The sequence below is a fragment of the Balaenoptera physalus genome (assembly GCF_965194825.1).
Source record: "Balaenoptera physalus genome assembly, chromosome: 19".
NCBI classification, from domain to species: domain Eukaryota; kingdom Metazoa; phylum Chordata; class Mammalia; order Artiodactyla; family Balaenopteridae; genus Balaenoptera; species Balaenoptera physalus.
Genome location: NC_138900.1, coordinates 63,401,622 through 63,427,655, shown reverse-complemented (window position 1 = coordinate 63,427,655; position 26,034 = coordinate 63,401,622). Strand labels below are relative to the sequence as shown.

General features: G+C 53.6%; 2 protein-coding genes across 8 annotated transcripts in view; both read right to left on the bottom strand.

Annotated features, from left to right (window-relative positions):
* The window catches only part of NECAB2 (N-terminal EF-hand calcium binding protein 2), a 39,130-nt gene extending 20,305 nt beyond the window's left edge, over window positions 1-18,825 (bottom strand). The window contains exons 1-6 of one of the 2 annotated variants that reach the window (XM_082437241.1): window positions 18,534-18,825; window positions 15,998-16,022; window positions 11,533-11,574; window positions 10,526-10,634; window positions 8,505-8,530; window positions 8,238-8,335 (exon numbers count right to left, since the gene is read on the bottom strand). In XM_082437241.1, the coding sequence (XP_082293367.1) occupies window positions 8,238-8,335; window positions 8,505-8,530; window positions 10,526-10,634; window positions 11,533-11,574; window positions 15,998-16,022; window positions 18,534-18,749 (516 nt within the window). In that variant the 5' untranslated portion in view covers window positions 18,750-18,825. The remainder of the gene's footprint in view (window positions 1-8,237; window positions 8,336-8,504; window positions 8,531-10,525; window positions 10,635-11,532; window positions 11,575-15,997; window positions 16,023-18,533) is intronic. The other variant, XM_082437242.1, reaches the window with a different exon arrangement.
* A 1,234-nt stretch (window positions 18,826-20,059) lies between these two features.
* Window positions 20,060-26,034, bottom strand: part of OSGIN1 (oxidative stress induced growth inhibitor 1) — a 54,091-nt gene continuing 48,116 nt past the window's right edge. For 4 of the 6 annotated variants that reach the window (XM_082437238.1, XM_082437237.1, XM_082437235.1 and 1 more), the window contains 4 exons: window positions 25,295-25,431; window positions 24,003-24,194; window positions 23,655-23,746; window positions 20,060-21,375 (listed from right to left, as the gene is read on the bottom strand). In XM_082437238.1, coding sequence (XP_082293364.1) covers window positions 20,427-21,375; window positions 23,655-23,746; window positions 24,003-24,194; window positions 25,295-25,431 — 1,370 coding nt within the window. In that variant the 3' untranslated portion in view covers window positions 20,060-20,426. The remainder of the gene's footprint in view (window positions 21,376-23,654; window positions 23,747-24,002; window positions 24,195-25,294; window positions 25,432-26,034) is intronic. The other 2 variants (XM_082437240.1, XM_082437239.1) reach the window with 1 other exon arrangement.

Below are 26,034 nucleotides of genomic sequence, written 5' to 3'. Positions count from 1 at the left end.
TATACTAAAATCTATCATTGCAGTGAAAGTATCATTCAAAGGTAGATTTCTAAAATTTCAAACTTTATTATCCAAAAAAATGTAAGCATTCCTTTTCACATATGAAAAAGTATAGCAACAACAATAAACCTAAGGAAATAGGTGGTAGGAAATAATAATGATAAAAACTATAAATACAGTAGATTCAGTAGTAGATACAGAATCAATATTGCCAAAATGACCATACTACCCAAGGCAATCTACAGATTCAATCCAATCCCTATCAGATTACCAATGGCATTTTTCACAGAACTAGGACAAAAAATTTCAAAATTTGTATGGAAACACAAAAGACCCCGAATAGCCAAAGCAGTCCTGAGAAAGAAAAACAGAGCTGGAGGAACCAGGCTCCTTGACTTCAGAATATACTACAAAGCTACAGTCATCAAAACAGTATGGTACTGGCACAAAAACAGAAATATAGATCAATGGAACAGGATAGAAAGCCCAGAAATAAACCCACTCACCTATGGTCAACTAATCTATGACAAAGGAGGCAAGAACATACAAATGGAGAAAAGACAGTCTCTTCAATAAGTGGTGCCAGGAAAACTGGACAGCAGTTTAAAAGAATGAAATTAGGACACTCTCTAACACCATATACAAAAATAAACTCAAAATGGATTAAAGACCTAAATGTAATACCGGATACTCTAAAACTCTCAGAGGAAAACATAGGCAGAACACTCTTTGACATAAATCGCAGCAATATCTTTTTTGATCCACCTCCTAGAGTAATGAAAGTAAAACCAAAAATAAACAAATGGGACCTAATCAAACTTAAAAGCTTCTGCACAGCAAAGGAAACTATACACAAAATGAAAAGACAACCCACAGAATGGGAGAAAATATCTGCAAACAGTGCGACTGACAAGAAATTCAATGCTGAAATATATTAACAATTCATATAGCTCAATATCAAAAACAAACAAATAAGCCAATCAAAACATGGGAAGAAGACCTAAACAGACATTTCTCCAAAGAAGACATCCAGGTAGCCAAAAAGCACATGAAAAGATGTTCAACACTGCTAATTATTAGAGAAATGTAAATCAAAACTACCATGAAGTACCACCTCATACCAGTCAAAATGGCTGTCATAAAAAAAATCTACAAACAATAAATGCTGGAGAGGGTGTGGAGAAAAGGAAACCCTCCTACACTGTTGGTGGGAATGTAAATTGGTACAGCCACTATGGAGAACAGTATGGAGGTTTCTCAAAAAACAAAAAATAGAACTACCATATGACCCAGCAATCCCACTTCTGGGCATATACCTGGAGAAAACCATAATTCGAAAAGATAGACGCATCCCAATGTTCACTGCAGCGCTATTTACGATAGCCAGGACATGGAAGCAACCTAAATGTCCATCAACAGAGGAATGGATAAAGAAGATGTGGTACATATATACAATGGAATATTTCTCATCCTTAAAAAAAGAACAAAATAATGCCATTTGAAGATTGTCATACTGAGTGAAATAAGTCAGACAGAGAAAGACAAACATCATATGATATCGCTTATATGTGGAATCTAAAAAAAGGGTACAAATGAACTTCTTTACAAAACAGAAAGAGTCACAGATGTAGAAAACAAACTTATGGTTACCAGGGGGTAAGGGGGTAGAGGGATACATTGGGAGATTGGGATTGACATGTACACACTTCTAAATAGATAACTAATAAGGACCTACTGTACAGCACAGGGAACTCTACTCAATACTCTGTAATGGCCTATATGGGAAAATAACCTAAAAAAGAGTGGATATATGTATATGTATAACTGATTCACTTTGCTGTACACCTGAAACTAACGCAACATTGTAAATCAACTACACTCCAATAAAAATTAAAAAAAAAATAGATACATGCACCCCCAATGTTCATTGCAGCACTATTTACAATAGCCAAGACATGGACGCAACCTCAATGTCTACTGACAGAGGAATGCATAAAAAAGATGTGGTACATATATACAATGGAATATTACTCAGCCATAAAAAAAAGAATGAAATAGTGCCCTTTGCAGCAACATGGATGGACCTAGAGATTATCATACTAAGTGAAGTAAGCCAGACAGAGAAGGACAAGTATCATGATATCGCTTACATGTAGAATCTAACAGAAAAAAAAAGACACAAATGAACTTACTTCCAAAACAGAGGCTCACAGACACAGAAGACAAACTTATGGTTACCAAGGGGGAAAGCGGGGTGGTGAAGGGATAAATTAGGAAGCTGGGATTAACATATACACACTACTATATATAAAACAGATAACCAACAAGGACCTACTGTATAGCACAGGGAATGCTACTCAATATTATCTAATAACCTATAAGGGAAAAGAATCTGAAAAAGAATATATATATATATATAAAACTGAATTGTGCTGTACACCTGAATCTTACACGATATTGCAAATCAACTATACTTCAATACAAAAGATTTTTTTTAAAGGAAAGAAAAGAATTTAAAAAATAAATACAGGAGAAAACATACTGTATAAATTAAATTTAAATAAATGTGTCAGGGGCTCGTTTCTAGAAACAACTAATTAAAACAGGCAAAACTCTGTTAAATAGAAGTTTAAATGTAGCAAAATAGGACAAAATTTAAATCAAGACCTGAGCTGTAACAGCAGATGTTTTATTAAACGTTATGTGCCTGTTTTGTTTCAATGTTTTAGAATTTTTTTTAAAAAATCATAAGAACATACTATATACAATCGATCATAAAACTGAACATGTCCATGGCAGCTTTGTTTAAAAATATACTAAAATGGACACCAAAAGTTTACCTAAAATTAGGATTGACTTTAAAATCACTATTATAATAATCCCCTCCCCCTGTTTGGTACTTCAACCCAAGCCTATGGATTAATTCTTTCTATTTTTGAATAGAAACATGATTCTAAGTTAAAGAAGCTGATTCACACACAGAAAGATATTCAAAACCACCTACAATTCACTCCCTATCACCCAATCTCAATTCCTGATAGAGACAGAGATAAAACACTCAGCTAGTGACAGGATTCAGCAACGTGGTAAAAGAATAATGTGCCAATTAGTGTTTATCACAGAAAGCTAAGGACTGTTCAATAGGAGAGAATCTAATAATAGAATCCACCCCATCAATAGGTTAAGAAAAATCATATGATCCCTGAAAAAAAATACCAAAAGGGCATTTGAAAAAAATTCACTACCACCCCCTAAGGCAACATTTAACGAAGGGAACACAAAAATATTTTTTAACAGACTGAAGACTTTATTTCTAAAATAAGAGCTGGTATTAATATTATAATTAGTGAAGAACTACTACAGAGATGCATTTGAACATCAGGAGCAAAACAAGGATGTGCGACGTAGTGCCATTACAATGTTTGAGAATTCAGGGTAAATGCAACAGGACACAACAGAGAAATAGGAGGAACACATATCAGAAATGAAGACAGTAACTACACTAGTTAACAATGATACTATGACTGCATATCTACAAAAGCAAATGAGTCACCTTAAATCAATGGATGCAAGAGAAGTATTTGAAATAATCAATGAGCTGCACTTCTCCAAACAAAAACTTGTTAGAAAACATGCAAGAAATGCCAGTCACCATTGTGACAACCTATCATAGCATCACCACCATCACTAGGAAATCATGCAGCCTTTGGTACACTCCAACAGCAAAAATCCTGCAAACTGCTTTAGGTTGTACTGGTAGATGTTAAAATCCTCTCCCTTTTACCATCACATCAAAAAGAATAAAATACCTAGGAATAAAACTACCTAAGGAGACAAAAGACCTGTATTCTGAAAACTGTAAGCCGCCGATGAAAGAAATCGAAGATGACACAAACAGATGCAAAGATATATCACGTTCTTGGATTGGAAGAATCAATATTGTCCAAGTGACTATACTATCCAAGGCAATCTACAGACTAAATGCAATCCCTATCAAATTAACAATGGCATTTTTCACAGAACTAGAACAAAAAATTTTTAAATTTGTGTGGAAACACAGAAGACTCCGAATAGCCAAAGCAATCCTGAGAAAGAAAAACAGAGCTGGAGGAATCAGGCTCCTTGACTTCAGAATATACTACAACTACAGTCATCAAAACAGTATGGTAATGGCACAAAAACAGAAATATAGATCAATGGAACAGGATAGAAAGCCCAGAGATAAACCCACTCACCTATGGTCACCTAATCTATGACAAAGGAGGCAAGAATGTACAATGGAGAAAAGACAGTCTCTTCAATAAGTGGTGCTGGGAAAACTGGATAGCAGTTCAAAAGAATGATATTAGGACATTCTCTAACACCATACACAAAAATAAACTCAAAATGGATTAAAGACCTAAATGTAATACCGGATACTCTAAAACTCTTAGAGGAAAACATAGGCAGAACACTCTTTGACATAAATTGCAGCAATATCTTTTTTGATCCACCTCCTAGAGTAATGAAAATAAAACCAAAAATAAACAAATGGGACCTAATTAAACTTAAAAGCTTTTACACAGCAAAGGAAACCATAAACAAAACGAAAAGACAACCCACAGAATGGGAGAAAATATTTGCAAACGAAGCGACTGACAAGGGCTTAATCTCCACAATATACAAATAGCTCATACAGCTCAATATCAAAAAAACCAAACCCAATCAAAAAATGGGCAGAGGATCAAAGTAGACATTTCTCCAAAGAAGATATACAGATGGCCAAAAAGCACTTGAAAAGATGCTCAACATCGCTGATTATCAGAGAAATGCAAATCAAAGCTACAATCAGAGGGATTGGTGGCACAGTGGTTAAGAACCTGCCTGCCAACACAGGGGGCATGGGTTCGACCCCTGGTCTGGGAAGATCCCACATGCCGTGGAGCAACTAAGCCCGTGCACCACAACTACTGAGCCTGTGCTCTAGAGCCTGTGCTCCACAACAAGAGAAGCCCGCACACTGCAACGAAGAGTAGCCCCTGCTCATTGCAACTAGAGAAAGGCTGCATGCAGCAACAAAGACGCAACACAGCCAAAAATTTAAAACAAAACAAAACAAACAAACAAAAAAAACTACAATGAGGTATCACCTCACACGGTCAGAATGGCCATCATCAAAAGGTCTACAGACAACAAATGCTGGAGAGGGTGTGGAGAAAAGAGAACCTTCTTGCACTGTTGGTGGGAATGTAAATTGATACAGCCACTATGGAGAACAGTATGGAGGTTCCTTAAAAAACTAAAAATAGAACTACCATATGACCCAGCAATCCCACTCCTGGGCATATACCCTGAGAAAACCATAATTCAAAAAGACACATGTACCCCAATGTTCACTGCAGCACTACTTACAATAGCCAGGTCATGGAAACAACCTAAATGTCCATCGACAGATGAATGGATAAAGAAGATGTGGCACATATATACAATGGAATATTACTCAGCCATAAAAAAGAACAAAATAATGTCATTTGTGGCAACATGGATGGACCTAGAAATTATCATACTAACTGAAGTAAGTCAGACAGAGAAAGACAAACATCGTATGATACCGCTCATATGTGAAATCTAATTTTTTAAAAAATGATACAAATGAACTTATTTACAACACAGAAACAGACTCACAGATATCAAAATCAAACTTATGGCTACCAAAGAGGAAACATGGGGGAAAGTGATAAATTAGGAGGCTGGGATTAATATATACACACTATTATAAATAAAATGGATAACGAATAAGAACCTACTGCATAGCACAGGGAACACTACTCAATATTCTGTAACAACCTATATGGAGAAAGAATCTGAAAGATAATGGATATATATATATAACATTCACTTTGCTGTACACCTGAAACTAACACAACATTGTAAATCTAGTATACTCCAATAGAAATTTTTAAACAACCAAAAGAACACAATATTTTGAAGAGATTAAAAAAAGCCAGAAACAGATTTACAGATATTGACAAGAAACTTCTGGTTACCAAAGGGGAAACGTGGAGAGGCGGGAGGGATAAATCAGGAGCTTGGGATTAACATACACACACTACTACATATAAGATAGATAACCAACAAGGACCTACTGTATAGCACAGAGAACTCTACTCAATAATCTTTGATAACCTATATGAGAAAAGAATCTCATAAACAATGAGAAAACAATGAATATATGTATAACTGAATCACTTTGCTGTATACCTGAAACTAACACAGCATTGTAAGTCAACTATACTCCAATAAATTTTAAAAAATAAAATAAAATCGTCTCTTGATAGAGAATTGTGTCACATCTCTGAATAGTTATGCCCAAAGACCAAGAAACAAGTACGCGTTTTACTAATACGGAAGACAACATTGCTGGGCAGTGGCTCCATTCCCAGATTTCAAAACTGAGGCTCAAGGCGGTGAGTTCAATCGCAAGGAGTCCCATGTGGGCATCCAGTGTGCCTTACTCAGCCGTGAGGAGCGGAGCTGGGGCTGACACACTGCGCAAGGGTTCCAGAGCTTGGGGGCTTTCCATGCTGCCTTCTAACCCCCTGCACATCTTGATACTTTCAGAATATCAAATAATGTCCAAGGATGAACAATGAAAGGGAATTAGTCTCACACAACGTTAAAATATACTTCAAACACCAAGACTCAAAACAGCATGACGCTAGGACACAAATGGAAATGTGGGTTCGTGGAGGTTCAGGATCAGGCCCAGCTGTTTTTGGATATATGGGAAGAAAGGGATTCTCCAGCACCTGGTAGAGCAGGAACCGAGTAGCATCTGAACAAAACATACAGAACTGATCTTTCCTATGACTGGGCACACAATAGGGGCCTAATGATACTAACAGTCGCCTTTGCTCTGTGCCAGACCCTGTGCTAAGCAGCTTAGAGACCTTTTACTTTGTTCAGTCCTTGTAAGGACTCTATAAAGTGAATGCTCCCATTCCACAGATGGAGAAACTGAGGTTCAGAAAGAGAAGTGACTGGCTGGGGTCCTTCAGCCTGGTCTGGCTAACTTTATCAGCTAAGCTCCCTGGCCTCAACCAGCAGGTGGCGCTGGTCTTTCCTGAGCTCCCACAGCTCAGGTAGGCTGCACGCCCTCAGGCATTACATGTCCATCACAGCGTGGCCCACTCCCTTCTACACGCCTTGGTCAGCTTGCTCCCATGCTGTGCTCCATACCTCCGGCCAGGTCCCTGACTCAGTTTCCCCTCCCATTTCAGTAGGAAGCTCTGGCTGTCTGGCCACGACCCTACAGGGTTCACCTTTCCGAGCCTCTGTTTCCATAGTTATGCGAGCTATGTTTCCATAGCTATGTCACTTATAGTTATGAGTGAGTGTCACTACCCACAGGGTTGCTGGGGGGATTAAGTGAGCGTTTAATCCTGGCTGTCGTAGATCCTTGGGAAACTCACGGTGACTCTTCTCCGTGGATACAGAGAAGGAACACACCCCACTGCTCCCCCCAGAAGCACCAGCGAGAGCAGGTGCAGGCTCACAGGTGGGAAACGGAGCTGGGAGGCGGGCTGCTTACGCCCATCTGAGCTACAATGACGCCCAGCCCACAACCTGCCCCATCTCCCTCCTTCTGCCCTCCTCCAGGGCATAAATGCCAACAAGGAGGTGACAGGCCTGCGGGCACAGACTCTGAAGCCACACCCGAGCCCTCTCTCCAGGACACGCAAAGAGTCCTGCACCCGGCTCCCCCCCAACACTCCTAGTGGATCCACCGCCCAGCTCACGTCTCCTGGTCTGGACACGGCGTTCTCACCCCAGACACCCTCAGATTCCCGGTCAAGTTCAGATGCTCAAATCCACCCCGATCCCTCCCCATCCGTAACCCTGCTGTAAAGGGCATGGCATCGTCAGGTGTGACACCTGTCCAAGGACCCTGGAGTCCTCAGTGTGACTGCCACTCCCTTCCTAGGACTCCACCCCAGGACCAAGCCCAACCGTGGGAAAGGGCCTCACGCTCCGAACCAGACACGGCTAGACAGTGCCATTCACCAAGCCACTCCACTCACTGCACAGTTTCCCTCACTCTCTCTAGAAGCTCCAAGCAAAGCCCACTTCAGAGCCAGATTCGCCCAACACTTGTCATCACAAATCCAGGCACCCTTGCGTGACCATGTCCTGGGGGAATGCAGACCCAAACCAGCACTCAAGCCCTGGCCCCCCGAGGGCCACCCGCACCCGCTGACCTCCTTGGTGTAGCCCATGGCCTTCAGGACAGAGTGATTCAAGGTCTCCAGGGAGGCCAGGACGTCCTCGTAGTCCCCCATGTGGTCCACAAAGTAATCTGGAGGAAGGGAAGGCAGGGGTCAAAGGTCATAGGAGATCATGCCCCTCCCCCTGGGTCCTCCCACCAATCCCGTCTGTGCCCCTCATTGATTGCCTCTCCCCAGGCCCCTCCCCTCCCAAAAAACACACCCCACCCAAGCCTCGGTCCCTGCACAGCCAGCACCTACCACACAGCTCCTTGGTGTCCACATGGCTGCAGAGAGAGAATGAGAGGGACTCAGGGACAAGCCTGTGCCGTGCCTCCGGCCCTCCTTCCCTGCCTAGCGAGCACAGCCTAGTGCAGCTGGCAAAACACCTCCCGGGCCTCTTCTCTTTTCATCCTATGCGCTGGCACCGTGACCCCGGCTTCACAGATGCGGGAACAGCAGGTGAAGAATGCCGCCCCCTCCAGAGGGTTCCATGTCTGTGCGTCTGTCTGACCCCCTCACCATGCTTCCCCACCGCTTTCCTCTCCCAAAGCCTGCCCACCACACATCAGGAGCAGATGGGGCTAAACCGGGGGCTGGCAAGAGGGAGGGGAATAGCCCATGGCTATTACAGGCTGTCAACAAAACTCTCACGCGACGCACTGCCCCGGGCGTCCCTGCCTGCTGGGTCCTGGGCTCTGCTGGGGGTGCGGGTGGCCCTCCTTGCTCTCACTCTAGGCCTGGGATCCTCCTGTCCTTCTTCAGAGGAGGCCGAGCACGAGAAGGCCACCCACGCCGGGGAAGGCGCAGGCGGCAGCCTTGGAACGCAGACACGGCGCGGGGCGGTGTGCTGGCGGCGGACGCCAAGGGACCTGAGCTTTGTGCAGGTCCTGATAACCTTCCCTTTCTGGGCCCCAGTTCCCTCACTGAGACACGCCGGCCTACAGAGTGTGCCGGCTTCATCGAGAGGCTTCTGGGAAAAGGCTCTGCAAACTCTGTCTTGGAGGTTCCCCCAATCCGCATCACCTGGTGAAAAGTTCCGACAAGTCCTGCAGAAACGAAGCCTGCTTCATGGTACTCAAAGCAGCATTTCACCGACCTTTCTGAGCCGTGTGAACGGTTTTGGGTAGAAAACCTGTTTAGCATCCCAAGGAGGGGATGTTTACAGCTCACACTCTGGGGAACGTTGGAAAGAAAACACCCAAATGTCTTTAGAGGTCTGGCCTTTGCTAGTGGGAAGTCCGCCCGCCCGCACTCACATACGCTCTCCAGTGCCGCCTCCTCCCAGACCCAGCTGCGCGAATGAGGATGAATAATCGACAGGCACCTGCCGCAGCCCTTTCAAGCTCCCCGGGGCGCTGCAGGAACTGCTCAGAACCTCCGTCTCGCTCCAGAAACAAAGCCCTCCCCTGGAGCCTGCGGCAGGAAGCCGTTTCTTTCACGGGGCCTTTCCCCCTCCGCCTGCCCCACCCCGGCTCCCAGGACGCTCCGCCCCACCTCTGGCCCCAGGCGCCCCCGTGCTACGTCCCTTGCCAACGGGCCTGGTGGCAGCTCCTCGTCCAGACCATCTCTAGCCTGTCACAGGGGACCCCAGCTTATCAAATCTGCTCCAAACAGCCCCGAGGAACTCAGGTGTGGAGTGGAGAAGGGGGCTCGGGGCTCATCCTGCCGGGGGATCACTCGGAGAGGGCAAGGCTGGAGTTCAGGTTGGGAAGGGTCGGGTACGTGTGAGTAGAATGCGCACTTTGTACTCGATTTAGGGATTTAGAGTTTTAGGGCTGGGGCCGGAGTTTGGGATTGATTGAGACACAGGTTAGGGTTCCGGCTGGGTTGGAGAAACGGTGATCAGGTACAGGGTGAGAAGGGGAGTTCAGGTCAGAGTGAAGATCAGTTTGGTTTAAGACGGGATCCGGTGAGGATGAGGGATCACAGAGCTCGTGTTGGGACCGGGGATAAGCACGAGGTGCTGGGGTCAGAACTAGGTCGAGGGGGCTCATCTCTCCCTTTCGTTATCCGGTGTATACTCTGCAAATCTACGGTCTCTCCCAGCTTCGCCATGTGTGCTCAGAAAAGACAAACACTTGCCAACGCAGTATCAACCTATCCATTCCCCAGATCGCCCCGCCAGTGGCCAGTCGGGGCCAAACAGATGGGACTTCTGGATTAGCAGGTTTGGGGACTTTGAGGTCTCTGTGCCTCCAGGGGAGTGGGCAGTGGAGACTGGCCACTGCGAGAGAAGGGAAACGCTGCCTCCCGGCCCCAGCCCCCAGGACTTAGCTCACTTGGTATTGTCGGAGTCGATGGTGTGGAAGAGACCCTCTAGTTCTTTCTCGTTGAGGACGCCATCTGCAAAGAAGAGCTGGAACTCCTCCAAGGATAACTTCCCGTCATCTGCGAGGAAGGGGTGGGGGGAGAGCAGCTGATGTCTAACAGATGGGACATCCCCAGACCCAGACAATTCCCAAACCAACAGGGAAACTCCAGCCAGGTAATCCCCGCCTGCCCCGCTAATTCCCAAACTAGCAGATAAACCCCAGCTCAGATCATCCCTGCCGGTGCCGCTAATCCAAATTAACCAGCAAACTCCAGTTCACGGAGATCACAGACTCATCTAGCTAATTCCCAAACCAACAGACCAACACCATTTACAGATAATCCCCAAACCAGCAACTGCTGGGGCTCATTAAGGCCCGCAGTCAACAAGTAGGTAGAGCACACCTGAGCCTGTCAGGCAACCTCCTCTCCCAGTCACCTGACCACCTGGAGGCAGTCTGATGACCACTCTCTTTTGGTTCCAAAAGCCCAGATAACCTCCGCACACTTTAATCATCTCCGCCTCAGCACCCAGGTCCTGATTCTGGGGAGGGAATGACCCCCCTCCACTCTGCCCTCACAGGGTCTGACGTGAGCCCGCTACCAACGGTGGCACTCACCGGGCCAAGGATGCAGCCCTGAGGATGCCAAACCCCGGAGGAGGTGGTGCCAGGCCTGGGGCTCTGGGGTGGGGAGGGGCTGGGCTCTGGACGAGGGGCCCTCACAGCTGACATACCTGTCCCAACGCTTCCCTCCCCGTCTCACCTCTTCGGCCTCCACTTGCGGTTGCCCTGGGTACCAGCACCCGCTGGGGAAGTTCTCATGGGTTGGGGGCAGCTGGGCCCCTGAGAGAGAGGCTCCCAGCAGAGCTCCAGCGACTCCCCAAGCTTCCAGCCTCCGCTCCTCCCATCTGGGCTCTCCCGCTCAGTGCACCCACCTCCCCATCCCATCCCGGAAGCCACAACCCCCTCCTCACTGATCTTAGACCGCTTCCTGCTCCTCCTTAAAGGGGCCGCATCTGTGGCAGACAGCGGAGGTCAGGGAAACGGGTGAGCCCCAGGCCCTCTCTGCAGACCCCCTTCATTACTTCCGGCAAGTCTGCAGTCAAAGCCCTCGAGAGCCCACATGGCACGTTGTGTGGATTAGAAAGAAACGTGCTTCCTGGTGGGGGTGGTGAGGAGATGCAGTACAGCATCAGAGCACGTGAGGGGAGGGCCGTGCAGGCTGGATCTGAGGCCCTCAATTCTCTCAAGTAGCTGCCCTTGAGCAGGGCACAATCCGCCCAATCAGACACGGCAGACCTACTTGGACCCAGGCAGAAGCCACTCGCACATTTTAAAGGCTCTGGAGCTTCTATCTCCGCTGCCAACAGCTCTGCAGGGACTCAAAGTAGGGCAACTTTGAGTAGGCAGAGGGAGATCCTCACGCCTTGCGCTGGGCTCCGCCCCGCCCGTGTTGAGAAGGGGAATACAGGAGAGTGGGCACGGGCTTGCACGTGGAGGGCTGGGGCAATGTCCAGCGTGCCTCCAACTTCCTGTCTCAGGTGCTCAGGTTTGTTTTGTTTTCTCGGCCTTGCCCGCACAGCATGCAGGATCTTAGCTCCCCGACCAGGGATCGAGCCTGCGCTCCCCGCAGTGGAAGCTCGGAGTCCTAACCACTGAACCACCAGGGAATTCTCCCGGCTCATGGTTTAATGTCACAGACGCGAGAATGAATTTCTAACTTTCAAAACCCAGAGTCCCCCCAAAACAAAACAATCCCCCCCATTCACACATAAAGACCCAGAAACCAACCATAAACAGTGCACGATACCAGCCGTGACATACATAAATGCTAAGTTATGGCTCTGTGTCTCCTGTGAAAGAGGACACTTTCCAGGTTTCCTTTAACAAGACTGATGATGACCCAGGAGCCAGGGAGCGGAACCAGGGCAGACACACAGGCTCTGTGTGTTCACGCATCTGGTCCTCACAACGCCCCACGACATAGGTATACCATCACCTCCAGTTTACAGAGCAGAGAGGCACGGAGCAGTTATGGGACTTGCCCTGGTCCCTCAGCGGGAGGTCGAACCCAGGCCACCTGGCTCCTGAGTCCATGCTCCCAACCCAACCTGGGGCAGGGTCTTGTGTCGAGACCCCCAGCCACAGGGCTAGACGGAAAAGCCGAAGCCAGGTCTGGACTCAGTGGAAGCGTGCTGTGATCGATTAGTCACGTCTGCCACGGGCACGGCACCATCCCCGCCACCATCTCCTTCCGCGCAGCCAGGCACCGCCATCCAGTCTGCACCCAGGAGAACAGGCAGAGGGAGGCCCGCCAGGCCTCCTGAGCACAAAGGCTTCTCGGTGACATTTAGCTTGAAAGTCCCACCACAGCCCTACCGAACCCAGATCAGCTAGTGAGGGAAGCAACATCTATCTGCCAGGGCCTCTGTCCAGTTAGAGGAGCGAGAGGGCCTAGCACCTCCAGGACCCGCCCCCCGCCCCGCCCCCCCCGCGGGCCGTTTGCAGGTGTCCTCACTAATTAGCATGAGCTCAGCCTCTGTGACCTTTCAAATGCCACGAGTCCGCCAGTCTCCCTGCTCCCTGGAGGAAACGCAGTCTGGCACCCACCCCTCCACCCTTCCAGGTCCTACACCCCAGGCTCCCCGGCAGGCACCCCACTCTCTGCCTCCCCGCGGGGGCCACGCCCAGTCTCCAGCTCCACCTCCACGAAGACGCCTCTGTCCTGGGAGCCACCAGGCCAGGCCAGGCCAGGCCAGCCCGAGCCGAAGCCCTTGTTCCTGTGATCCCAAAGGCCGATCCCACTCCAACCCGCGACCTCGGGCCGCGGCAGGCATCTTGCGTCCGTGGACAACTGGGGCAGAGCCAGCATCCATTCCCTGCCCACACGATGTTGGCAAACTGGGCTGGGCTCAGTCAGAACCGCCCGCTCTGCTCCCCAACTGAGAATCTGCGATCTTTGACTTGTCCTCCCTGAGCCTTGATTTTTGGCACCTGTAGGAAAGGGGGGTGATGCTTCTTCTCCCACTAGGAGCCCAGGGAACGTCAGAGGAGGTCTATTAATGTCTTGGTGCCTAATAGATGCTCCACAGCTGCGGGCAGTCTCCACCAGATGGTGAACGCCCCGTGAAGCACGGGGCGAGAATCAAACACTTGTTGACAAACCAAGGCCCATTTTCCAAGGCACTCAATGCTCATCAGCTGGTGTGAGGGCTCGCTGGCTCCTTGCAGCATGCCAAGACCCGAGCTTCACTCCACCCCCCATGACAGCCCCTCGAAGCGGGTACTAGTATGATTATCCCCACTTACAGATGGGGACACTGAGACCCTGAGAGGTTGGTGATTGGCCTGAGGTCACAGAGCTGGGAGGCGGCTGAGCCCTGGCAGCCCCTGCAGCGAAGTGGGGGCGCTACCTCCTTCTCACAGGCCCGGGAAGCTTCCTGGGAACCAGAATCACACGCCCCATTAACCCTGGTGACAACCCCCCACGGCCACTGGTGCCGGCCGGGAAGACTAGGGCCCCAGGGGCACGAGTGGGCTTGGGCTCAGCCTCTGTGGGGACCTCAGGAGCAAAGTCGAGGGTCCCCGCAGCTGTGTTCAGGGGGCAGAAACACGGCCTCTGATGGGCCGGGGTGCAGGGGGGCGGGGGATGAGCAAGGAGGATGAAACCCCATCTGTGCCTGAAGGGAGACCAGGGCGCCAGCCACGCACCCAAACAGACACACACACACTGCAAAGGTTCCTGCAGAGCTAACCACCAGGAAGACACACACACACACACACACAACTACACACACACACACTTGGTATGTACAGCAACAGTCGGAGACGGCCATTCAACCCTCATGTGCACACACTCTCAAAAGCGTGAATGGTGACGCACAGTCAGACCCACACGGCTGCATCCCAGGGACACACACACCGCACTCCCAGCGGTGAATGAGTCCGTCACCTGTAAGCCAGCAGCTGTTTACCGAGGACCTACTGTGTGCCAGGCCCACGACAGGGACAAGCCCAAATCCCTCCCTGGAAAAACCTCGTCATCTGCTGAGGGGCGTGGCCAACACACGGTGATGACCTCAGGCTGTCTGCACATTAGAAGGTAGAGAGAGGCCCCCCAAACCCCCTTCTCTAGTCTCTGACGTTGTCCAGGCCGCAATGCCACGACGATTTCTCGAGTGCCACTCAAGTCCCCCCACCGCGTCCCTCTCCTTCCTCCATAGGGAATTACTCCATCTGATGGTCCTGTATCCCAAGAGGCCTGGGAGGGGCCACCGTCACACCCAGGGATGGTGGGTGAGAGAGGGAGACCCCTGGGCACTAGCTTCCAGCCCAGGGCTGTTCCCCAAGGTCTCATGCTCTACCCCCAACACAGTGAGGGGGCAGCTCAACGGTAACTCCCAGGGTCAGGAGGGAGGGGTGCTGGGGCCCAGGGGAGTGCTGCCATCTTGACCTCCAGCCCACGCACGAGAGGGCCTGGGACCTGAAGGCCCTGGGGGAGTGGGCAAGCGATGGGCCATCTGTTCCCCACTCCTTCCCCAGCACGGGCCTTGATACTTAATTAGTATTTTCTCAATGGATGAATAAATCAACACTGAGCACTGCCTGCTTCTCTTTTAAAAAGTTCACCACCCATCTCCTCCCTGCATTTCCCCAACAGCCCAGGGAAGCAGACAGGTTACGTGTTATCACCCCACTTTACAGATGGCAAAACTGAGGCCTGGAGAGGGGCTGTGCCTTGGTTAAAGTCCATAGAGAGTTGCTTCCGGCCCAAGAATAATGACTATGGTATTAATACAAACGCTCTCTGTGGCCACTGTGAGGCTCAGGTGTGCCTTGGTAAACCTTGTTATCTTCTGGCCCCTGCCTTCCAGAAAGGTCCAGGGTGGAACATCTCCAGCAAGTCAGGAGAAGTGGAGTGTCCTGAATTCACTGGCCACGACAACGTGCTCACTTTGTTCGGGAAGCCGCGTGAAGTGGGGAAATCTGCTGGGGTCCGCAGCAGAGCTTCGACTGTCTTCATGCAGCTGGGTGACCCCGGGCAAGTCACGGAACCTCTCTGGGCCACTACGGAGTTGACAGAATGGGGGCAACAGCACCGACTGTATCAGGTGGCTTTGAGGAGGAGGTGTGCCAGGGCCTGGGAAGGGCCTGCAGTGAGGCTAGGGGCTTCCTGGGCCCCCGCCTGGGCTGCTCTGGTCCAGCCCAGCTGCATGAGATTAAAGTACATCAAGCATTTACCACGGGCAAGGCATCACAGCATCACCAGCACCTGCTCTCTGAATCCGCACGGCTCCCCTACTAAGTAGGACCTATGGGGAGTGCCATCGTAAGATGGGGAAACTGAGGAACAGAGCAGAGCCAGGATTCAGAGTTCTGCACTCCCAACCAGAAAGAGTCAGGTCCTCATTCAGGGGACAGCCTGGGAGGGAAACTCACCATTTTTGTCCGCACGGCGGAAAATCTGCAGAGAAGAGAGGTCGAATCAGCGCTGGCCCGGAAGGGGCAGGCTCTGACCACCGCCCCCAACCCCAAGTGGTCCTGGGGAAGCTGGGCCCCCTTCTCCCTCCCCGGGGAGGACACCCTGGCTGGGATCCAGGGGTGGGAGGGTGTTTCAGGCAGAGGTCCTCCCGCTGCCTGCACGGAAGCAGCTGCCCACTCTCCCTTCTGTGCCGGCAGCCTGCCCACGGCCACGCTGACACACACACACATGCGCGTGGACATACGCTCACAGCCATCACGTGCTTGCGTGTGTGCTTCCAGAGCTGTGGGTCCGTGGGCTGCACGCACTGTCGGACGCTCAGTCGCACACTCAATTCCTGTCCCATGGATGCAGCCATGCGCCTTATACCTCCCCCCTCCAGGACCCCTTGGGAGCCTGGTTTCCTCCAGGGAGGTTGGGTTAAGTCTGAACAGAGGTGTCTGCTAAGGGAACCTCGAGGCCTGATGACTGGATCAGCCAGGGCAGAACTGGATTATTTTGGGGGATGGGGGAGTGGGTAGGAGCAGGCTGCCAGGAGCTCAGAAATCTAGGTGCAGATGCAAGGTTCCGGCTGCCACGGGAAGGGGAAGGGGGGGGAGGGGGAGCCCAATCCCCTCCAGCCTCAGCTGAAACCAGGTAACTCCTCCTCCTGGTGTTTTTGAGACCTAGTAAGCCTTGCTGATGGAAGGAGGAGAGGGAGGCACGGCCCCTGTGGGTGACCATCACACCTTCAAGGACAGAGCCCCCTAGTCCCCTCCCTCCAAGCCACGGGGCAGGCGTCCATCATCAAGCACAAACCAAAGCAGCAGCTCAGGAAGGCTTCTCAAACATCTCCCCTTCCTTTAGCTGAACCCTGAGTCCTGGGCCCGGGGCAGTAGCCACTGTGGCTGAGGCAGAAAAGGGAGCAGTTATCAGAACCCCAGCCTGCTCCTGACTGCAAGGTTCCCGGAGGCGGGGGTCCCACCGTCAGGTGCCCGTGCCGGCGTGAGCGTTAAACAAGTGGCTGACACGACCACGTGATGTGGCCCCCAGGCCTGCTCATCACCCCATTTCACAGATGAGGAAATGGAGGCTCAGAGCCAGCTCACGGCCAGCACGTGAGGACTCCAGAGCCCACCTCCAGTCCTGTGAGGACCAGGAGAGGTCTGGACAGGTCTTCCCTGCAAGGGCGGCCCAGGACTTTCAGCTGTGAACGCTGCTGGGGCTTTGAGAGGGTTCAGCTGTGCAAGTGCGTGTCGGGCTGTGTGTGAGCCTGTTTCGGGGGGCACTGAGCCACAGGCACTCACAGCACAGATCCCCCTTCCCTGCCCAGCCCTTTCCGCCCAGAGCCAGCTATGGGCTCCAGGAGCAAGGGGAGAGCGGAAATCCACGCTACCCCCACTCACAACGATGTGTGATACACACACACACACACACACACACACACACACACACACACACACACACACACACACACACCCCCTCTCCCAGAACCCCACGATGCACAAGCGAGGCACCCCAGCCCACGGTCACCCACCACACAGGACACCCTCACTGGGACATGCACACCCCACTGCCATGCTGCCCCTTGGGGGGGCAAAGCTCCCTCCACCTGCCCCCAGCACTCTACAGGGGACGTCCATCCTGTAGAATCTCCCTCCTACGGTGGGGAGTGGGTGGGAGGGAGAGGTGGGGCAATTTGGGCCCCGGAGAGGATGGATGGGGGTGAGGAGAGGGAGGGAGGGTGGGGAAGGGAATGACGGGGCTCAGAGTGGATGGGGGTCCCCAGAGGGGTCCAGGCTCAGGGAGGACGGGGGATGGCTCCGCCTCTGCTGACAGGAGAGGGGACGACAGAGGTGCGGAGGGGGCCTCACTTAAAGAGGTGGTGCCTGGGGGAAGGGCATTTAGGGTAGAGAATACAAGGGCTTAGGGTCTACAGCCAGGACAAGAAAGGAGGCCCCCGACCTAGGGGGTGTGCGTGTGTGCGTGTGTGTGTGTGTGTGTGTGTTGGGGGGAGGTGGTCTTAGAAAAGCAACGACTGGGGCAGGAATCGGGATGGAGAGGAGGAGGGGGCCGGAAGCGGTCAGAGGCTCCCGTCCCGGGAAGGGATGGGGGTAAAGGATGAAGTGCCGAGCTGGGAAAAAGATGAGGGTTTGGCCAGAACAAAAGTAGGGGGGCGGTGGCCGGGTCGAGGGGCTCCAGGCTCCCGGCTCTGAAAACGTGCAGATCCCCAGAAGTGGAGGGAGGGGACGGGAGAAAGGGGGTCGTCCCGGTCCAGGAACGAGACAGGATTCGCACGGAGACCCGCCGGGAGGTAGAGGGGCAGGGGGCCGCGCTCTGGGACGCGGAGGGGCCGGTGCGGGTCCTGCTCCGGGCCGCCGAGCGGGAGGGGCAGGGGGGTCCCTACCCAGGGAGAAGGGGGCCTCGCGGGTCCCGGCGGGGACGGAGGAGGGCGGCCTCGGGGTCGCCCCCGTGGGAGGAGGGGGCTCGGGGTCCCGGCCGGCGCGTACTCACGTCCAGGATGACCGCGGTGCCCCCGCGCGGCGAGGCGGGGCCCGGGCTGGGGCCGGGGTCCGCGGCGGGGACGGCGGGGGCCAGCGGCGCCCGGGGCTCGCCCATCCTGGCGCCCACCCAGCGCAGCAGCCCGCCCAGCGCCCGGCCCTGCGGCGGCGGCTCCCGGAGCAGCCTGTGCGCGCCGGCCCTGCACAGGCGCGCCGCCCGCTCGCACATCGCGCCGCGCCCGCTGCCGCCACCGCCCGGAAGCCCGCCGACCCCCGCCCGGCCCGCGGACCGCCCCCGCACGACCCCCTCCCCGGCGCCGCCCGCGCGCCCCGCCCTCCCTCCCTCCCTCTGCCCCCGCGGCCGCGGCCGCGAGGGGACGGCCGGCGCCGGGGGACGGGAGTGGGGGGAGGGGGCCGCTCCGCCCGGACCCCGAGCCCCGTGCCCCGTGGCCACAGCCCCCACCCCCCGCGGCCGGGCGCGGCGGCAGGGCGCTACCCAACAGGCGCGGGGTCCTGGGGGGGTCTGGCTGCAGGGGTGCGTCCCTGGGGGCTGCCCCCCTCCGAAAGTCTCCCGCTGTCCTCTCTCCGGAAGGTGCCCCGCCCCGCCCCGCCTTGGCACCGCCGCAGGGGCCGGAGCGCGGTGTCCGGCGAGCCCGGAGCGCCCTCTGCTGGCTCCGGCTCCGGGTATCAGCGCCCACGCGCGGGGGTCTCCCCCACCACTCCGCTGGTACCCACTCTTCCCTTCCAACCGGTGCACGCCCGGTGAGACCTCAGCCGCCCGTTAAACAACGCCCAGAACCAGTCTTCACCCCGGAACACCCTCTTCCCCTCACTCCCCGCATCCATCCACCGACCGACCCAAAGAATTAAACAAGCACCTGCTAGGTGCTAGGCCTGGTGCTGGCACTGGGTTCCAAGGACAGGGAAAACAGAAGATTTCCTTGGCCTCCTGGAGCTTACATCCAAGTGGGCGGAGCCAGATACTGGAATGATTACACGGATAAATGAACAATTAAAACTGAACTGCTATGAAGCGGTGGCACCTTGGGCCGTGAGAGGGGAATTTGCCTTAAGGCCACGGAGGGGTATGTGTCAGAAGAACCTTCCTACAGGAAATGATCCTTATGCTCTGAGAGTGGGAGGAAGACGAGTTAAGAGAGGAGGGGAAAGTGCCCGCTGCTAGAGACTATCCTGTGCAAAGGCCCTGTGGCAGGTGCAAGTGTGGGGAACATGCAGGACAGACTGAAAGGAGACAGTGTGGCTGGAGGGAGAGTGGGAGAGGGTGGGACTAGACTGGAGGGGTGGGCGGAGCAGGAAAGCCTCCCCAGCACCCATTCCTCAAACACAGCTGCTGTCTCCTCTGCTCTCACTCAGCTGCCCTTCCTCTTGGGGCACCATCCATTGACTCCCAACCCCCCAGCCCAAGGACCTTCTCCCACTAGGCCCTGTGCTTCTCCCCCCGCCCCCACTCCCCAGCTCCCAGAGCAGGTCCTGGGCACCTGGCCCCCTCCCCAAGCACAGAGTCCTCAGACACAGGAGTGCAGGCAGGCGCTGGTTTTATTTGGGACCCGATTCTGGAAAGAGCAGGGCCTGGGGTCCTGCTGGCTCGGTGCTCAGCTGGCCCCGGTGCTCCCAGCTCACACCAGCAGCTTTCACCCCCAGTTACAGGTCTGGGCCTACCCTGTCCTGTGGTCACTGTTTCCACCCTGGTCTGAGTCCTGGCAGCCTGGGTTTCTCACTCTTCACCTGAGAGGCCTGTTGCATGGGCTCGTGGCCGCTCCTGTCTCCTGCCAGGAGAGGCCCCCTTCCATCACTGGGGCATCTTGGGATGGGCTCTGCATCCAGCAGGGCCGTGGTGCTCTCCCCTCCTCTTTAGGGCCTGGGTGCAAGGATGCCAGGCCAGGTGCTAGGGCGGCTTCCTGGCCTCCTTCCTCAGCAGGGAGCTGGCCACAGCCAGTGCCCCGCCCTGCACAAACCTCACAAAGTTGTCCCCGGCCAGTGGCCCCACGGCGTACAGGCCCTCCTGGTGGATGCTCTGGTAGGTGAAGGGGTCCACGTCAACGGGGTTCCTCTTGGCGCTCAGTGGCTGGTTGGGGTCCATGGCGAGGTCAGCGCCTGCCCCCGGGAGGAAGGACAGATCAGGGTGGGAGCCGATGAGGACCAGCACCAGGGCAATGCCAAAGACCTTCTGGAGGCCCTGGGGGTCCCGGAACACAGCCTGGCGGTCCTCCTTGAAGAGCAGCAGCTGGTGCTCAGGGAGGCTCCGGTAGCCCTCGTAGGGGCTGGGCGACAGGATGGACTGCTCCCGCATCATCTGGTGCACCTTGTGGTACTCAGGGTACAGCATCTTGGGCAGCTGGTTGAACACCAGGCCGGGGTCGTCCACGGACCGGCGGAAGGCGTGGATCACAGGGATGTTGTAGTGGCGGGCGTAGAGGACCGCGTCGGCCGCCGACAGTCCCGCCCCGATGATGAGGACGGGGTCCGAGGCCGGGGACGTGGTGCCTGCCCGCGTGGCTGCCTCCAGGGCCGACAGATCATGATGGACGAAGGGCAGGGCCTCCCCGGGGATGCCCAGCCGGGCTGGGCTGTCAGACGTGCCAGTGGCCAAGACCACGTTGCGGGCGCATAGGGAGAAGGGCTGCTGGCTCCGGTCCTTGGCGGTCACGAAGCCGTTCACCTGGAAGAGGGGGCTGGGGTCCCGGGCCCCGGGGCCGCTGGGCTCGGGCGTCCCCTGCTCCACGGCCGTGACCACGGCGCCAGACACGAAATTGTGGCTCAGGCCCTTCTTGATCACGTAGTCGCTGTAGTAGTGGGCCATGTCCCCGGCCGTGGCCCGGCTGTTGCGAAGACCTCTGCGGGGAAGGACGAGGGAGGGAGAGTGTCACAGAGCGGACTGCGGGGGAGGTGCACCACCCAGACGTGTAGGACTTGGTTAAGTGGTTTAACCTCTCAGTCTCCTCTTCTGTAAAATGGAGCTGATAAGGGTGCCTCATTAGGGTGGGGTTCCGAGTGTGGCCTCCGGTGCCAGATGGCCTGGGTTCAAATCCTGGCTCTGCCACCAGTGAGCTCTGGGCCTGGAACCCTCTGCCTGGGCTCCTCCTTTGCAAAATGAGGATGACCGTGGTGACAGCACCCGTTCCCTGCCATTGTTGAGAGGGTTAGATAATACGAATGAAGAATTTAGAATAGATCCTGACAGGCAGTAAGTGACATGAGGTCGGCCACTACTGTTTCTTCAAATGACTAAATAATATTTTACATAAATGTGGTAGGATTCCGTTTTTATAAAGTTCAGAAACAGACAAAACTAATCTACAGAGTTCAAGGTCAAGCGAGTGGCTACCTCTTAGGAAGCGGGTGATGGCTGGGAGGGGTCTGAGGGGGCTTCTGGGGATAGGGGATCTGTTTTCTGAGTCTGGGGGGGCTGAAGCGCAGGTGTATCCACTCTGAGAAATTTCACCCACCTGTGGGCATATGAACTGTGTAGTTTTCTGTATGTCCCTGTATTTCAGTAAACAAGTTGGTTAAAGAATAACCCATGTAAAGCATTTAGCATAGTCCTTAGCCCACACAGTAGCAGCAGAGACTATTATTATGATATTACTATTATTGTTGTTGTTGTTATTTCTATCGCTATTATTGCAACCCCTTCCGGGGCCATGACTAGGGCCAGTGTTGCCAGTGGGTGACGCACAGACTTTGACATCATCTCAGCTCCTCCCTGTAGCTACCTGGGTGACCTTAGGTGAGTTACTTTCCCTGACTTGTGGACACATTGTTACGGATTAACTCACTTGAAGGGAATCCTCTGTGACACGCCTTCAATACAACCCGTGATTGCAGTGTGAGCTCAGAGCACATCCCCTAAGGCCGCTCCAGCCAACCCAACTCGTTAGTCTGCTCCTGAAACTGGAAGTCTGGAATCCATGCCTGTGGGCTGGTCATTTCCCCTCCTCTGTTTTAGTAAAGATTGTTTTAAAGGACCGTCCTCAGAAGATGTTCCATCCGGGGTTCTTGATAATAATGGCACATTGGAAAGAATGAAAGCTCCACGACTGGAAAGTGGTTTAGGAACCGTGGCAGCACCACGAGGCCGGGAGGGCATCTGTTGTGGCTTTTGGCTCCAACATCTAAGCACAAGGCTGGGTATGGAGGCATTGCTCAGTGGAGATGCTCACCGTCTCTTGGGAGTATAAGTGACCATGGGAAAGGATGGTTGCAAACACTGTAATGGTCCTGTGAGGTCCTCATGACGTAATGGTACATTTTAAGAGTCCGACAGAAAAGGGTATGTCCACAAGTTAAATTTACGTTCCCATCTGTCTGTTAACACATCACTACACCAGCCTGGATGTCTTCCTATCAAATTTTCAGGGACAAAAAGTCTTTGTGTCCAAGGGACAGACAGTGAGCCCCGGAGGGGCGGAAACCGAGCTGCCAGAGAGGCCGACTGCCTCCTCGGTGGGGACAACAGGCCCCCTGTCACAGCCCCGAGGGCGGAGGAAATGTACAAGGGCGAGCGGGGGCTAGAATTTATCTATTCAGTAATTCTGCTGTCTCTCTGGGGTGGAGAGAAGTGTGCAGTGTGGTCATTATGGAGCAGGAAACCGGATGGGGAGAGAACCCCCCGAGATGCGGCAGTGCTAGGTAGGGGTCAGTTGTTTTCCTTTTCTCAATTTTCAGTTTTCTATAGTATGGTTATGTTTCTAATGCAGAAACATTTTTTAAAAAAACTGCATCCTATTAGCTGACCTAGACAAAAAGAGTCTGTTCCAGGCCAGGCTCAGAATAGTGGGAGGCCAGAGGACTGGGAGCCTGGGCCGGAGGCTCCAGGGCAGGGCGTGGGGGGCAGGGGCCAGCTGTCACCCTCGCCTTAGAGCCTGGGATGCTACAAGGAGGCCAGGTCAAGGTCGTGCGGCAGGAGCACTGGACAGGGAGTCCTAGGTGAACGCAGCTCTGCTGCTCACTCCCCGTGTGGTCCTGGGCAAGTCCGTTCCCCAGCCGAGCCTCAGCTTAACCCCTGGAGTAAGAGGAAGGGTGGGCTAGCTGAGCCCCGAAGCCCTCTGGCTCCCAGTTCAATGTCGGGTCGGGCCCAGGTCTTCCCACCTTGGGCTTTCCAGGGCAGCCCCACCTTCGCTTTCTGCACATCCAGTCCTTGACCTGCAGGTCCGGGAGCCCCATCCAATCACCTTGGCTCAGGGTCACCATGGAGCCTTCAATGGACTGGGAGGAAAGGAGACCAAAGTCCAGGCTTCTGCTGGGCCCCAATCCACTCAGGGCTGGAGGACAGGGCAGGGCAGGCGAGGGGTGGGGGGAGGGGGAGGGGGAGGGGGAGGTGACTAGGGAAAGGTGGGAAATGGAAGCGTCCTAACCCAAGTTAGGGAGGAGGAGGGACCCTCCCCCCCTCCCCCCCTCCCCCTCCCCAAGACTTCATGTAGATTTGGCTCAAGTCCCCTCACCCCGTCTGGGCCCCACTCACATGCCAGGCCCCCCCTGGCAGGTTCCGGCCCAGGACCAGGTGGGGGATGGCTCGCTCCTTCTGGTGCTTCCAGGTGAGGACAGACTCCACGTTGCCCCCAAAGTCTGTGTCTGGGCGCAGGAGGGCATCAAACAGCAGGGCCACAGGGCTTTGGCACCGGCCTTCAAGGCCTTCGGACAGGTAATCCAGGTCCTGGGCGGGGGGACACAAGTCAGAGGGCCCGCTGGAGGAAGGCCACCTGGTCCTGCCTTTCCACCCTAATATCAGGGTGTCAGATAAGCTTGGGAAATACTGCCTCTCAAAAGGAGATCGTGCACATCAGCAAATTAAAGGCTCTGACAAGTCCCGCAGCTGTCATTTACCCGTTTAATTTTGCCAAACCCAGTGTCTCTCAGATTTACTGGAGCAGGGACATTTTTCTCTGCATATTATACTGAGGGACGGCTGTCCTGTAAAACAGCGGTCCCCAACATTTTTGGCACCAGAGACCGGTTTCGTGGAAGACAATTTTCCCACAGACGAGGGTGGGGCGGAGGGGGATGGTTTAGGCGGTAATGTGAGCGATGGGGAGCGATGGGGAGAGGCAGATGAAGCTTCTCTTCGCTTGCCTGCCGCTCACCTCCTGCTGTGTGGCCCAGGTTGGGCGGGGGTCCCCCGCAGGGGGACACCCCTGCTGTAGAAGGCATTCTGAAAAATGCCTATCTAGACCCAATGCCAACTTACTTCCTCACCCACCAGCTTGACGCTGGGAGGGGCTCAGGAGGATGCATGCAGCCTGAAATGGGGGGCGGACACTGAGTGGCCTCCTGGAAGGCGAGGGGCGTGGAGGGGAGACTGGTGAGCCCTCCTGAGCAGGGGCTGGTGGACCCGCAATGTCTAGGGCAGGGGTTCTCAGCTGTGGCACAACTGGCATTTGGGCTGGATAATTCTTTGTGGTGGGGCCTGTCCTGTGCATCTAGGATGTTTAACAGCATCCCTGGCCTCGACCCTCTACGCCTGTGGTGTCACCACTCTGGTCGTGACAACCGAAACTGTCTCCAGGTGGCCAAGTGTCCCCAGGGGGAGCAAAATCATCCCTGGGTTTAGAAGCACTGGTCTAGGGGAGGTGAGACAAGCTGATGTGGTATTTGTAAGTCTTCAAAGACTGTGACTCCTCTTCCCCAGTTTCTGTGACTGACTTTGTGGTCTCTCACACGTTTGGTCTTATGTCTCATAAATGCATCCTTTTGATTTTTGCCTGGGAGAGTCTTCCCGCAATGGGGGTGTCCCTCCCACCCGGAGCTCAAGCCCACCTGGTCCACGATGGAGACCCCTGGCGCCTCGGTGAGCTTCCTCTGCAGCACGGGGTGCGGGTGGATGGCATCTGGCTTCACGTAGGGGCTGTAGCCCGAGAGCAGGTAGGACAGGCAGATGCCCGAGGGACCATTGCCTGGGGAGAGAGGGTGGGGTCAGAGGGCGGCGCTTTTGAGCACGAGAGACCACCACCACCGAGGGCTTTGGTCTCGATCTGTCTCATTCATTGATTTGCTCTTCATGCATAAAAATCAAAATAGAACACTTATTAGCACTATACCACTTTAACAACAATAAAGTTGTGGAGATAACTGCTGACATTTACTGAGTGCTTACTATGTGTCAAGCTTTGCGTCAAGTGATTTTAATAACAACAAAATAATAAGAAACTGACAGCCGCTGCTGCTGTACCAGGCCCCTCCATAGCCCCGAGTGCACTGAGCCAGACACATACTACTTTTCCTCCTTTTCTACTTGAGGAAGCTGGGGCACAGAGAGGTTAACTGACTTGCCTGTGGTCACACAGCGGCATGACTGAGATCCTGAGATCACTGAGAACTGACAGTGGGGTCAGGTCGGTCAGAAGGGTGTGTAAAGTATTACAGCACAGATGGCTACGTGCTCTGGGGGTGACCTCGGGGGCCAACGGTGCTCAGGGTGGGCGCTAAGCCACCTGTGGGGCGGGCTGCCCCCAGGTCTGGATGAATCGCACTGCTTATCCGAGGCACTTCTTGGGCAA